The sequence below is a fragment of the Lepisma saccharinum genome, unplaced genomic scaffold (assembly GCF_977018435.1).
Source record: "Lepisma saccharinum unplaced genomic scaffold, izLepSacc3.1 HAP1_SCAFFOLD_105, whole genome shotgun sequence".
Taxonomy (NCBI): domain Eukaryota; kingdom Metazoa; phylum Arthropoda; class Insecta; order Zygentoma; family Lepismatidae; genus Lepisma; species Lepisma saccharinum.
In genome coordinates, this window is record NW_028142932.1 from 1 (window position 1) to 15,772 (window position 15,772).

Here is a 15,772-nt window from a genome sequence, read left to right on the forward strand (position 1 = left end):
GTAAAACTTGAAAACTTTTAGTGGGTGTTATTTTTAGAATCCACAAACCCATGCACACAGAGAGAATTTTTTTCTGTACCTGCCACATCAAGTATTTCATCGGAAATTATGCTGAATCTACCACAGTATTTTCAAAAATAAGAATGGAATTGGGGGGAGGAGGTCCGGATCCTCTGGACTCACACCATGGGCGTCGGGAGGGGGGTGGGGTCGAACGTGTCGGTGGAATCTCCTGGAAATTGACATCGTTCATTTAAAGATACAAGAAAGCCGTAAGTTTGTTACTCTTATTGTTAAGAACAGAAATAAAGTTCATTTAGTTAGTATTCGAACAGAATAATCAAAGTAAAAATGCATTGGATCGAAAACATTGAGTGAAAAATAAAGCAACATGGTTATATTCTACCATTTCATCCAAAAAACAAATGGTTCCACAATTTTCAAAATTCTAATAATTACAGTTGTAGATGAAAGGTCACACAACAAACTTTATGGAAAACAATTTCCCCTAACATTTAAAGCATTTTCTTGAGTGAGACGTGCAAAAGTTAATATCCAAATGCATTTCAGATACTAACTGCATAAATTGTAAAAGAAATAATGGAAAATAGTTGTTCCGTTATTCACTCGTTTGGTGGATAGATAGTCTCTCCCAATTTATATAATAATAATAATTATTATTATTATTTCGAATACAATTTATTTTTGTTAGTTCACAATATTTATTATTGAATAATAATAGTTATAACGATGGTAATAATATTTATTATTTTTCTACTATTTAACTTTTATCATTTGCCCGACCCCTTTTCAAAAATTTTTGGCGACGCCCATGACCCACGCCCTTGGAGCCACTCATAAAGAACACTATGGCCCATTAAAAACTAAATAATCTTCCATTTGTTGGAATCCCCACCTTATTTTTTGGGAAGTAATTGAAGTAAGAGGGAAACAATCGTTATCTCTGTCCTTAATTCAAACTAACCACAGAGTTTTCACGAAGCGATTTTCATGTGTTTACTTGTGGCGTGTGACCGTCCGCTTTGACCTCCAGAAATATATGTGTGTGTGTGTGTGTGTGTGTGTGTGTGTGTGTGTGTGTGTGTGTGTGTGTGTGTGTGTGTGTGTGTGTGTGTGTGTGTGTGTGTGTGTGTGTGCGTTGGCAGATTTCCGATTTCGGGGAACAAAGTTAAACTACACACTCACAATTCGGGGAACCAAATTCACACTGAGGAACTTACCTCAGGTCCCCGGAAGGATTTGACCCAAAAATCGTTAGAAAATGATGAAATAATGCTCTGGTTCAATTTTCAGCTCACTCTGAGAACTACCCCGAATGTCGTAAATTCATCAAAAATAGTGTGTCCAACGGTGTGTGAATTAGTTCCAGAAATGCATTCCAGGTGGCAGCACAAATGCCATTTGTGTGTACGAATGTGTGTACGAACAGAGCGAGAGACGAAAGCTCTTCCCGCGCCAGCCGCTCAGCTGTTTTCCGTCACGTGATGTTAACAATACTGCACGCGCCCCTCTCTTTCTCTTTGCACAACAACAAAGGCACGCACATTACCCGCCAGTTCAGAACCGTGGTGTCCAAAGGCATTCCGTACATACCCATTATATTGAATGAAAACAACTGTTGTTACGCAGAGTGTTGCAGTATATTGAATCAATTGTACTGAGTCGAACTGTCATCTGGAAACACAGATTTTAATGCGTTTTACACAGAAATTGAGAAGATGAAAATGCTAACATAAAAGGCGAAATTTTAAATCTAAATCGCATAGAGTCTTTAAGCATATTACATTCTCTGTATTAGAATATGTGATTGTGACTACTCACCTTATTTATTAAAACATTGCCGTCTACATATGATAATATTTATGTCTACGTTTGTGCTTTCGTAACATATTTGTCCATTATGAAAATTGAAAACTTCTCAAAATGAATGAAACAACAGGTTAAATTGTACGTATTTTTAATGAAACTGAGTTCCATAAATTGTTATTAAATTAAAGGAAAATGCGTGTTAGTGAATGATATACAATATAGCCCAATGTAGCTACTGGTAGTGTAAGGTTCGGGGTCGTGTCTTTACGAGCGTCAATTTACCAATTTTATCTATCATAATTCATCCTTATTGACACAATTAGCATACAGATGCAGCGAGGCAAAGCTATATAACAAAAATACAAATAAAAAATGTGACTGGTATCATCAAATTTGGACAATGGTCATTGTGAGATATCAGGTTCTTTATTTTAAAAAAATGGAATATGTAGTAAATACTTGACAAGGATCATGAATCCTCAGAATAGCATGTTAAGAAAGTGACCGACATTTACTTGTATGTTGATCCAACAAACTGACATGTCCGATATCACTGCCTGTATACGCAAATAAGTGATTCATGGATGAAATAAATTTTATCTTGTCTTACATAGAAGTGTGCATTAACGATAACGAAAAATAATAAACACGCTCGATACAACTCCCGTTAATTTCCCTGGTATAAACTGGTGATTTACTGAAGCAACAAAAATGTTTTGTTGCTGCAGTGTGATTTTGAGAGTAGAGGAAGAATAAGTAGGCTGAAAATAAAACTCTTTTATCAAAAACACGCTAAAAAGATTAAAACGTGAATCAACTCATTCTGAGCTGTAGGCAGTTATCGAAAACGCCGCAGGAATAAACAAAAGTAAAAATAAAATTCTTAAAAACTATGGTGATGAGAGACAACAGCCGCTGATATTTGCATAGATCGCGACCACTACAGGATTCTTCTTTCCGCCTGTTAAATACCATACGTAATTGAGGTATTAATGCAATACCTAACATTGTAAACTCAAAGTTTCAGTAGCATAACATTTCATTAGGTTGAAAATAATTTTTGAAAAGGGAGTGCTGATGGAGGTGCGGTAGAAAATTCCCTAGTACCGCCCCTGGGTATCAACGTATTATATATATATATATATATATATATATATATATATATATATATATATATATATATATTATCGAGAAGTGTATAACAATGTGCACATTACTATCAGGTACGGTGTGCAGGAATTTTAGAAAAGGGACTAATTTTTAATTTTGATAGCCACTTCCAAATTTTAGCATCTTTTCAAGCAGTGACGACGATTAGGGGGGCAGTTTCCTTCCCCGTACTTTTTGCGACTATTGCCCCCGCACTATGATAAACCTTATCTAGAGAGAAAGAAAGTGCCTCCATCCCCCAGTTTTGAAGCTATGCCTCCTCTAGTTTTGGACCCAATCGCCGCCACTGAGTATCTAGGGTCCCGGATTCGAATCCTGTCTGGACATGGATGTTTGTAAGTATCCACTCATCAATTTCATCATATCATAACCCATTCCCATTTTCGGAAATTAGCCAAAAGGCACAAGAAGCGAAGAAAAATAAAGAAAATCAATCAGCCAATCTTTTCATATTTGGCACTTGCATTGGACAGATTATAATTATCCATTTTTTTTTTAATTCAGCTTAATACTTAATTCTCGTTAAATAAAATAAAATGGGTTTTTATTCGGCAGTTATATTTCATTTCACTAATTTCCGCGTTCCCGAGTAAGACCTTAAAATGGGCCCATGAAACTGACGTTGAACAACCAGAATTCACTCGTTACAATAAAAATCCTCATTTAGCAGTTTAAATCACACATTCCTGGATTTGTGCCTGCTGCTTGGTTTTTAATTCAGAGGAAATGATGCAATTCAAATGCTCAAATCATTCATGTGATACTCCGCATAAATTCGATTATTGTTGTGTGTGTGTACACTGACTTAAATTCACTCAAACGTAATCTTCATGTTAAGTGGGGAACTTGTGTGCATTTCTAAATTACAATGTCCCCGTTTGGCAGATTATATCCACATACACATACATCCGGGTTTGTTTCCCTTGTCGCACAACAGTAGAGCATCCTTGGGTTATGACGTAACCTTAGAATTCTGTTATTGTTAAGCCAAATACCTAGGTTGTTAGGTTAAGCTAGCTATGTTTGGTTATCTTAGCATAAAGAATATTTTTTAGTGTATTTAAACTAATAGAACCAAATCTAATTGATCTAACCTAACAACATAGCCATCCCTCGTCTGACGTCAGAACACAAAATTGCTCTACTGTTGTGCGATAAGAGAGACCCAACACACACGTATATTCAACAAGCCTGCCTCTTCACACCAAATTCACGCACATTACGCGCCAATATATTTATTTAAGAATACCAGTTCTGAACTGTATATGTTAATAAAATAAGAATAAATGGCATTAAGATAATTGAAATGATAAAGCAATGTTTGTACGTTGATCAATTCACATTTTGGTGCACAGTGTGCCACTTATGCTGAAAGGAAGTACAGCAGGCTAATTGTTTCATTTGGGTGTTGAAAGACATTCCGTTCATATGCATATCGAATGTCGAATCTCAAGGTAACTATATATCGAATCTTGCTCAGTTATTGCTTTTGTCTGCTGTCGTGTGTAGTGTTTTGCCAAAATGGTAAAAAGAAGATTGTGAAGAAAAGGAAGAAATGTTGAATTTAAGATCCCGAAGGAAACTGGTGCAAGGTAAGCATTATTATATTTAGTTCAGTCGAATAGTATCTTTATTAAATTCCGGTTATGTTTCTCTGTATTTAAAATATCATTGTTTAAATGCCAAAACCACGAATGTGCTAAATCTTACTTTTGAGATGAAAGCATTTTAATATTCAATATCCCGGAAATTTATAAATGTTGTCATCTGTGAAATATTACTGTTTATTAGACTATGTAAGTTAGAATGTATCAATAAGAATAATCAGAAATTACACTAGCTGAAAAAGTAAAAATTTGCACATTCGTGTTTGACACTGGAACGACGACGTTACTTGTTCGAATGTGTGATTGTGACTTCAATTGTGGAAATCTGTGCTTTAGTAAAATATACTTGTCCATTATCAAATTTGTATAGGTTTAGAAATAAAGAAAACTCAAAGGTAAATTGTGGAAACTGATGTATAAGTATTTGTATTGAATTTGCAAATTCTTGACATAGATCAAGCTTTCCATATAAAGCATAGAAAGTGACCTACGTATATTGCCTTGTATATTTTTCCCAATTTTTTACACAAGAATAATCAGCAAATAAGTTGTATGTGAGTAGGTTAAACAGTCTGGATGAAATGTCTCGATTACGAGAAATTATATTAAGTGAAAAAAAAAACACATTAAAATTGCCTAAAAATTTCACTCCCAGCATGTGAAAAACTTGACATGCTGGACTAAAATAAAAGGTGACAGGGGGATTTCCTTGCTTATGTACCCCAGTTCATTAAAATAAGAGCCTGTTTTCTGTTTCATAAATCACCAGTAAGTAGTTTAATAATTTGACATAATCCATTATTTTGTGTAAGTAACAGTTTAATTTTTCTGTAGTTTACTTCAGGGTTACATAAGATACACTGCATTTTTTTTTTTTTTTTGTATTTCTTTTTTAAGTAATTCAACTGCTGTCAGAGTAGGTTTGGCACGATACAATGCTTAGTAATCACCTGAACATACAGTTGTGTTTTGCCTACAGATTTTGATGTTTTACATAATATAAAATTGGTTCCAGTGCGTTGAAAACCCAAATAATGGATATATATGATCCCAAAGTATGAACGGCAAAAACCTGCAATTTTGAAGACTTGCGCTGCTATTAATTAGTAAAATTAATTTGTATGTATTCTAATATATACAGAGCATTCCCTGACATTCGCTATGAGAGACGGCTGCAAGCCGCCTGGCGTTAGCGCTTGTCTTTCCCGGTGAACGGGGTCCGTGACAGCCACTGGAGTCGGCTATTAAAATTACAGTTTTCATATTGTGTACTAACCTTGACTACAAATGGTGATGAAAATGATGTACCTCTGCTGCAACACATTCCTGTCACCTACAGTTTGAAGTGGGATTCAAACCACTGTGTAAATTGCCTCTTCTCAGTATTGAATAAAGGATGCCTTGATAACAAGGTGACAACATTACCAGTACGGCTCAGAAGGCCCACTACTTACTAATTAGTTACAACTTGTGGTAATATTAAGGCAATACACTTCCTGAAACAAAACTGGTTCAAGGTAAATAGTTTTACTTTTTCTTTGTCACTTTTCTCTTTCCAGACTATTGGGTGTTGGTCCAATTCACAGAAGACAGCATTTACCATGTTGCTCACATAGACTTGCAAAGGGAGTCATTAGATGATTATGAAGTAGGGATCATAAGAAATGTAAAGTGGAAGGATGGAAGGAAATATGCGGCCGAGGTATTAAAGGTTGGATGTAAGTATCATTGAAATGTGTTTGTGTTTCAATAATGTGTAGAGCTTTTCACAGTATGTAACATAAAAGGCAAATTATTTTTTTTATTTTTTTGTCTTAAATTCCTGGTAATGGTAATTCTAAGTTACAATCTTTTGATGTAACAAAGTGTTTGGATTATGGACATTTCCACTGAATTTTCCTGAACAACAAATTTAATATGCCATGAAAAATTGCTCTTGGAAGTTATTGCATGTCTCTGCGTTCAGCTTAAGGCAAAAATGAGACTTCCAAAGTTGTGAGACAGCATTTAGATCAAAACATGATCTGCCATGTTGATGCATCATCTATTTGTCGTCTGCTCTTCCACCATTAGTTTATTGTGTAGCCTAAGAAGAGACTAGTGGCAGTACAGATTTTAAAAAAATGAAAAAAGAAAGAAAATAAAATAGTGGGAGGAAAAGTTATGTATTGTAATGTCATTCCATGTGTAAACTCTACCTGAAGGATGAAGTCAGGTAATGAGAGGATGTTTTCACTTCAGTGACATAGGACATAAATTTTAGCAATGTTTGAAGACGTGTTCCTCAAGAACAAATATATATATATATGTATATATATATCCAAGATATTTTGCACATCTTATTTATGTGTCAGAATCTGTCAAATGAATGTATTTAAAATATTTTTCATGTGGTAGTGGAAATGCCCATTAATTTTGCAGATATTGGAATTCTAATTGAATGTCGGGATGTGTTCTATTGAATGAAATAAACAAGTACAGAATACTCGGTAATGAGATCTCAAACACAAAATGACATGTATGCATGCATAGTTTCTTATGGTACAAAAGAGAATACTTTTATAGTAGTTACATCAAAGTTTTCAAGTATTTTGACTCAAGGAGCTTCTTTCCTTATGCATGTTTGCTTTTAATCAATGTTGGGATTTGAAAAAAATAGAGGTTAGCTTAGTATTTCTAATTTTTATGTTCTCAAATATTTTAACTGTCAGAACTTATGAGACGGAAGTAGTTTCAAACTGTAAATAACAATGGCAACTAAGTGTAGAAGTAAGATACATTTTTACACACTACAGATAATTAAATGGCCTCGGTGGCTCAGTCGGTAACGCGTCTGACTACCATTCTCAAGGTCCCGGGTTCGATCCCCGGCCGGTTCAAATCCGGGAACTTTTCTAACGATGGAAGCGGCCCCAGCACCCACCCAGCGTCGAATAGCATGGGTACCTGGGGGAAACCCTGGGGGGTAAAGGCGGTCAGGGGCGTGATGCTGATCACATCACCCCCACTCATGACCGGATCAAGAAAGTGTAGGGCGTTACCCTCACACCCCCTATATGCCTTCATGGCGTGGTGCTAAGCACAGGGGAGCACTTTACCTTTTTACAGATAATTAAATACACTATCTTGTATTAGTGACAATGCTCAGCAACAAATTGAAGATAAAAAATTTTTGATTTACTGAAAGACAATAGGTGGAAATAGCATCTTAGTCTTAACCCCCCACATCTTCCCTAACTAAAATGATTTTGTAAATATTGAGTGGTCTACCGTTATGCATAAAATAACCATTTTACCAATATGTAACTCAAGTTTTAACTTCATGTAATGGATGTCAGTGCAATATTTCCCCACAAAACAGATGGCTTTTGGTTTTCATATTGAGGTGCATATCATTTGGTTTTTATGACTTATTTCTCACGTAACTATTGGTGTAGTTGCCCAATAGAATTCAATCTGCCTCACGAGATAAAGCAGGGCCTCCTGCATTTTGGTTAATCCATTGCCTTGTAACCGAGAGGTCCCAAGTTGGATACCTGGTGTAGGCCGTTGCACAGTGGATTGGCCCCCTTTAAAACTGTAGGTCTAACCTGATTAGCATATCTGTGCATAAAGTGAACTGAAAGCTACAATTCAAACAATATAAAGAAGTGACTGCATACTGACGAAATAGCAGGTATACAAAGCTCAGAATTATGCATTTTGTTACATACCCACATGAACATCAACCTAATATATATATATACACACCTCTTGCATGAAAATTTGTATTTAATCACTAAGAACGGATTCCAAAGTATAATTTTAATCAACATTAAGTGATTTACAAAATTTAAGTTTGATATCAATAAAAGGGTAAATACAAATAAAATTTCCTAAGTTAAATTCTGTTACGGGAAACAAGGAATATGTTCCATTAATTGTTTACAGATACTAATGGGAATAGTTGTGTATCAACAGGTGTCTCTGGTTTTAACAATTTCATTGATAGCCAGTAGGAGTGTTATATTCCTGAAGCACCACTAGTTCTCCTTTTACTCATTCCAGCTCGAGAAGATCTGTTAGCTGAGAGAGAAATAATTGAAGAAATCCCTGGAGGCTTAGTCAGTCAGAAAAGCAGTAATAGAGAAAATGTGACAATTCAAAATGGCTCTGATACAAGTAAGACTTTCAATTTAGAAGCAGAGCATGTTGCACAAAATAACAACAAATCTTGTGTTCCTTCCGGTGCATCAAACGATGGACTGGAGTCATTAGCTCATTCAAGTACAGAGTTGTTTAGTGTTGTTGGTCCAGAAAGTAACGAAAGTAAGCTTGTTGCAATTGAAAATGACTCTGATGTAAATGCAATTCCCAATTTACAAGGATTACCTTCCGCAGAGCATGCAGCAGAAAATGATAACAAATCTTCTGTTTTTTCCGGTGCGTCAAACCATGGACTGGAGTATTTAGCTCATTCAAGTACCGAGTTGCTTAGTGTTGTTGATCCAGAAAGTAATGAAAGTAAGCTTGTTCCAATTGAAAATGACTGTGATGTAAATGCAATTCCCAATTTACAAGGATTACCTTCTGCAGAGCATGCAGCAGAAAATGATAACAAATCTTGTGTTCCTTCCGGTGCGTCAAACCATGGACTGGAGTATTTAGCTCATTCAAGTACCGAGTTGCTTAGTGTTGTTGGTCCAGAAAGTAATGAAAGTAAGCTTGTTCCAATTGAAAATGACTGTGATGTAAATGCAATTCCCAATTTACAAGGATTACCTTCCGCAGAGCATGCAGCAGAAAATGATAACAAATCTTGTGTTCCTTCCGGTGCGTCAAACCATGGACTGGAGTATTTAGCTCATTCAAGTACCGAGTTGCTTAGTGTTGTTGGTCCAGAAAATAATGAAAGTAAGCTTGTTCCAATTGAAAATGACTGTGATGTAAATGCAATTCCCAATTTACAAGGATTACCTTCCGCAGAGCATGCAGCAGAAAATGATAACAAATCTTGTGTTCCTTCCGGTGCGTCAAACCATGGACTGGAGTATTTAGCTCATTCAAGTACCGAGTTGCTTAGTGTTGTTGGTCCAGAAAGTAATGAAAGTAAGCTTGTTCCAATTGAAAATGACTGTGATGTAAATGCAATTCCCAATTTACAAGGATTACCTTCTGCAGAGCATGCAGCAGAAAATGATAACAAATCTTGTGTTCCTTCCGGTGCGTCAAACCATGGACTGGAGTATTTAGCTCATTCAAGTACCGAGTTGCTTAGTGTTGTTGGTCCAGAAAATAATGAAAGTAAGCTTGTTGCAATTGAAAATGACTATGATGTAAATGTAGTTCTCAATTTACAAGGATTGCCTTCCGCAGAGCATGCAGCAGAAAATGATAACAAATCTTCTGTTTTTTCCGGTTCGTCAAACCATGGACTGGAGTATTTAGCTCATTCAAGTACAGAGTTGTTTAGTGTTGTTGGTCCAGAAGGTAATGAAAGTAAGCTTGTTGCAATTGAAAATTGCTGTGATGTAAATGTAATTCCCAATTTACAAGGATTACCTTCCGCAGAGCATGCTACAGAAAATGATAACAAATCTTGTGTTCCTTCCGGTGCGTCAAACCATGGACTGGAGTATTTAGCTCATTCAAGTACAGAGTTGTTTAGTGTTGTTGGTCCAGAAAGTAACAAAAGTAAGCGTGATGCAATTGAAAATGGCTGTGATGTAAATAGTATTCACCATATAGAGAATATTTCAATTGTGATACCACAGTCAAAGAGGTGCATGAAGCTTGTTGATTATTCTGACACTGATGAGGAAGTTTCAAGTGATGCTGACACAAAACCTGTGTTAACACAGAGATACAACTTTCTTCTACGTAAACGAGATATTTCAAGCGACACATCTTTTGACCTCACTGATTCTGATGCTGACCCTGATTACCAGCCAAGGGAGAGTGAAATTTCTACTAGTGATATAGAAGTTGAAGAATTAATACAGAAAAGTAGTGAAATTAGTGAAGACACTGGAGTTGAAATACCTGACGAGACCATTCAGTGTTCATCATGTTCCGATTCTGATCATGGATCAAATATTTTAGAGATGAAACAAAAGGCTTTAAGATATGTGTCTATTACAAATACAATTACTGTTGCACAAACAAATAACGATTCTGAAAAGCGAAAATATGACAGGAGAGCTTATTGTTTATACTGTTTAAAAATGGTATCAAAACTTAGCAAACATCTCTTAAGAAAGCACAGTGGTGAGCCAGAAGTAGCTAAAATTATGCTGTTGGAAAAAGGGTCAAAAGAACGTAGAATAGCTTTTCTGAAGCTCAGAAATGCAGGCAATTTTTATCACAACCAAAGTGTTCATGAACACAAAAGTGGAACAATTATACCAAGTAAACGCACTAAAAATGCAGTATCACCAAAAAAATATGTCCCCTGTGAGAAATGTTTGGGTTTATTCCGAAGATCCAGCATCTGGAGGCATGTCAAAAAATGTTCAGTTTCTAGTCGCACCACAATAAATAGTAAGGGAAATTTTAAAAGAGAAATTTTATTATGTTCCACCAGTAATAATGTTGGGTTACGGGAGAAAGTATTATCAAAAATGAGAACGGATCCCATTTCACTTCTTGTTAAAAATGACAAATTAATCTTGGAATATGGTTCAAAGTTGTATCAAAAACATGGTGCCGAGTCACATTTAACTTCATACATAAGCCAAAAGTTAAGAGAACTAGGCAGATTGGTGCTGCAGGCAAGGGAACTAGATGAAGGTATTGTGAGTTTAAGTGACTGTTTGTCAGTTGAGAATTTTTCAACAGTTGTTAATGCTGCAAGGTTAATATCTGGCTATGATGAAGTAACCCATGTATATAAAAGACCTAGCCTTGCCTTAAAAATTGGTCATGCACTTAAGAACTGTGCAATGGTAATGAAGAGCAATGCATTGAAAAATAGACTCTTGCAATCAAGGCTACAGGCTGAGGAATTTATTGACCTATGTAACATGGAATGGACACATGAAATTGCTTCTCATGCACTGAAGTCATTAGATAGAAGACGATGGAACAGACCTGAATTATTGCCATTAGCCGAAGACCTAAAAAAACTAAAGGTATATTTGAGCAGTGAAATTTCAAGTGCTAGTGAATCCTTAAAGCAGGCTCCAGATAAGAAGGACTGGGAGCGTTTGTGTCAGTCTACACTAGCTTCAATAATACTTTTCAATCGAAGAAGAAGTGGTGAGGCTCAAAGATTAGAGGTTAAAACTTTTAGTGAAAGAGAAAACCCAACACACAGTGCAGAAATACTTCAAATGCTGTCTGAATGTGAAAAGCATTTACTTAAAAGCCTGACACTCTTATATACGAGAGGCAAAAAAGGAAGGAAGGTGCCAGTGTTACTTACCATTGAAATACAGGAAGCTATTCAACTGCTTATTGAAACAAGAGAAGTAGTTGGAGTATCACCTTCCAATAAATATATTTTTGCAAGGACACAATACGGCTCAGAAGACTGTTTTAGGGGAAGTGATATTCTTTACAAATATGCAAGGGAATGTGGTGCGCAATATCCACAGTTCATAACATCAACCAAACTCCGTAAGCACATTGCTACCATTTCACAAATACTTAACTTGAAAAGGTGTGAAATGCAGAATGTTGCATCATTTATGGGGCATGATCTGGATGTTCATAAGGACTTCTACCGTCTTCCAGACTCTGCTTTAACAGTGGCAAAAACAAGTAAACTGTTTATGGCAGCAGACAAAGGTACACTTAACAACTACTATGGGAAGTCTCTGAATGACATTGACAATTTGTCTGTTGAAGAGGACACTGATGATGGTGATGATGATGATCAAATGGTCAGACTTCATGAAACTATCACTGCAACAGACATGGAAGTAAACATAGAAGAAAAATCTTTTGAAGACATTCCTTCTACAAGTAGACGTCAAACATTAAAGAAACCAAAAAGGAACTTTACTCAAGCCAAAACTTGGTCTGCTGAAGAGAAACAAGCTGTAAGGCACGGTTTGTCTAAATTTTTATTGCTAAGAAAGGTTCCTGGGAAAGCTGATTGTTTAAAGTGTATTGAAATTGCAGATGGCAAACTGAATAACAGAAACTGGAAGCAGGTTAAATACTTTGTCTACAATGAGGTAAAGAAAGCATGAATCTAAATTTTATTGTTTCTAACATAATCAACAAGTTTCAAATAAAAGTAAAAAGTTTGCAGGTAGGTATTTTGATAGTTAAGATTCTGCTTTTGTATTTGTCTAATGTGTGTACATATTTGTATTTTGTTTTGTTTGTAATTTGTTCACTCCACATAGAGAATAAGCTCGTATGTTAATGCTGTGAAGAATGTATGTTTTTATCTTCTAATAATATGAGAGGAAGCACAGTAACAGCAACGTGCGCACACACAAACATTAATGTTTCATGTGTTTCTCACCCCTATAGTTTAGCTAGAGAAAAGAGGATAAATATCATAGAAGATGTCTAAGCACTGAATGTGTCTGCATTCTCTACTTTGACATCCTTGTGTCCAAGCATTATAATTGTCAAATAACATGAGAGCTAAGTGATTCTGTTATAATAGACATAAATTCAGGAAACAAAAAACAATCTCAACTAAACATAATTTTTGATATTCGTATCTTCAAACTTAGTTTCTCTACTTGATTATGCTGATTCTACAAATTTTGTAAGGGGCACAGGAGATAGCATGTTCAGTTCAGTGTTGAGACTGCACTTCGAAATTAACTTAAAATGCATAAAAGTATAAGAAACATGAAAGCTGCCACTAAAGAGGAGATGGAGGATGTAGTCGATTTGCAGAACAAGCGACTGACAAACTTGTCAGTGCTGCTTGTGTGTGCAAATTTTAATATATGTTTGTGCACACACTTGAAGGGTCAATTTTATATACAAATTTATTGATATTTTATTAGATTGAAGCAACTGCATCTGTCTTTGTTTAAAAGGTTCAGTAACGTACGTATAATCTATAGATCACTTTTTTAATGATAGTTTAGCTTGGAAGAAACTTTGTATACCATTAATATTTTTTTTGAGGTAATGAGAATTCATAACCATGAATGAATGGAATACTGCTGAATCTGTAATGTTGATATTGGGTGTATTATTACCCGTGTCATTAATATCAAAGGGAATGCTTAAAATATTCATGTTCGAAAGAGTTGTGTTTATTTCGTTGCTGGAAGAAAGCATGTGCACGTTTTAATACCAAAACTATTTTTGTATTGTGTATGATAATATGTACTCATAAGACTTCAAGAAATATGTTGATAATTTTCTAAATGTTGAAGTATCAGAAAAAATATTTTAGTCATTGCAGGAAATACATTTTAAAGGCAATGTAATAGTTTATACAGTATGTTTTATGTGCTTCCCAATGGCATAGATGTAACATCATCGCCTTCTAGTCAATGTCAGTTTGATACATATTGGAGACACATAGGGCAACAGATCCCAGAGTAGTCCTGATTAACCGATCTGTGCTTAAACTGGATCCAACTCCAAGCAACAACGAAAGGGACATTTTGCAAACAGCTCACATATTTTTTCACAAACAATGAAGAGGAACAACAGTGGATGTAATTATATAATTACAAGATGTGATTTTTTCCACTCATTTTTTTTTTTTTTTTGCTCCATTAGATCTGAGAACACAAGCGAGATATATATCCTATATTTGATATATCACCTATAGATGAGGCATAGAATAATACATTATATGGCACATGAAGTAACTAAAGTCTGTTTGAAACATTTTTTTCAAAAAATTGCTTGACATAATATTTTAGAATGTGCCTTGAAATAGTCTGTTCTTTTATTTTACCTGTAAACTAAAATTTGTTAACTATTTTTAATGTTTATTACTACTAGAAATTGTGTACTTCATTTTATAATACTAAGCTGTAATGAATAATTACATGAATCGTGGCGAAAAATATCTGTATAATCATTTGTCCAAAATAGAGTAATAAAGAGAAATGATGTTATACTCTTGTTTACATATATGTTTGAATTTAACCCCAAGAAAAAATGTTAAGAGAAAAATACTGACACTGAATTTCCAATAAATGTTGTATACTAGTTAGATAAATACATTCATTTTTCTACTGTTTGATGGGTTTTTCTGTTTTGCCTTCTTTGATTTTTAATAAATGTACATATATACATACACACACTCACTTATGGATGATTAATGGTCTATAAGCAAGTGTAGTATTTGAATGTAAGTAGATAACTAGTTCAAATAATATTTGAAAAAACACTCCTAATTTTTGGCCCCTTTAATAATGTCAATCATTTCAAGCAATTTTTACTGACAAGAAATGTTAACATACTTTACTCATCAATATGAACCTTGGTCAAAATGTATCCAGATCATGTAAATACACATTAATAGGGAAAAAACTTTTTTCTGTTCTATTTTTACCTCTGTTAATTGCATCACTGAAGATGTAAGATGAATTCATTAAAAGTGGGACCAAAATGCAGCTGGTACAGTCAATGGTAAAGATAATGGTAAGCAAATTGTCCATTCATATTTTCATTACTTTTTAATTCTACATCTGGTGTTGTTTTAAGGAGAGAAATTATGTTGATTCGAATCAGGCATTACGCTCTGCTTATTGGTGTTTATTTCGGTAACAGTTCCGTACGGTGGACACATATTTCTTCATTTTTACAGAAGAAACTACTTACTGAAATGGGTTTCTGCAGTGTTTTCTCCCATCGTGCAATTTATTTGGCCGGTAAATCATGTATTTTTCAATAATAATGTCTCTTCAATGCACAAAAGCTGTTGCCTCTATGTACTTCCACTACGTTAATCAGATTTTGCGTTCCTTTGATGATGTAACCCCCGGTCAGTGTTTCCAACCATGAATATTTGTAACTATGTTAACGTAACATAACCTACGTGAAATTGCATATAATTTTAGCTGTTTGTCTAACCTAACCTAACTCTGCCATGCATGGTTCGTGGGGCTATCATGAATGGTTGGTGGGGCTATCTGTGAATAGTTCATGGGGCTATCCGTGAATGGTTTGTGGGACTATCAGTGATAATTTTGAACCCGGGAAGAAATACATGAGTAACACGAAAGTAGTGGTTTTTCACTTAGGAATGT

At 35.2% G+C, this 15,772-nt stretch overlaps 1 protein-coding gene across 1 annotated transcript; it reads left to right on the plus strand.

Moving 5' to 3' along the window:
• The first annotated feature begins 4,475 nt into the window (after positions 1-4,475).
• On the plus strand, positions 4,476-14,923 carry LOC145982321 (uncharacterized). Its single transcript, XM_083115884.1, has 3 exons — positions 4,476-4,592; positions 6,167-6,325; positions 8,655-14,923. The coding sequence occupies exons 1-3, from the start codon at positions 4,556-4,558 to the stop codon at positions 12,779-12,781; spliced, it is 4,323 nt and encodes a 1,440-aa protein (XP_082972010.1). The 5' UTR covers positions 4,476-4,555; the 3' UTR covers positions 12,782-14,923.
• The last annotated feature ends 849 nt before the right edge of the window (positions 14,924-15,772 follow it).

Coding starts and splice junctions, on each gene's coding strand:
- LOC145982321 (XM_083115884.1), top strand. CDS start 4,556: ATGTTGAATTTAAGATCCCGAAGGAAACTGGTGCAAG. Junction 4,593..6,166: donor CCGAAGGAAACTGGTGCAAG/GTAAGCATTATT, acceptor TTCTCTTTCCAG/ACTATTGGGTGTTGGTCCAA. Junction 6,326..8,654: donor CGAGGTATTAAAGGTTGGAT/GTAAGTATCATT, acceptor TACTCATTCCAG/CTCGAGAAGATCTGTTAGCT.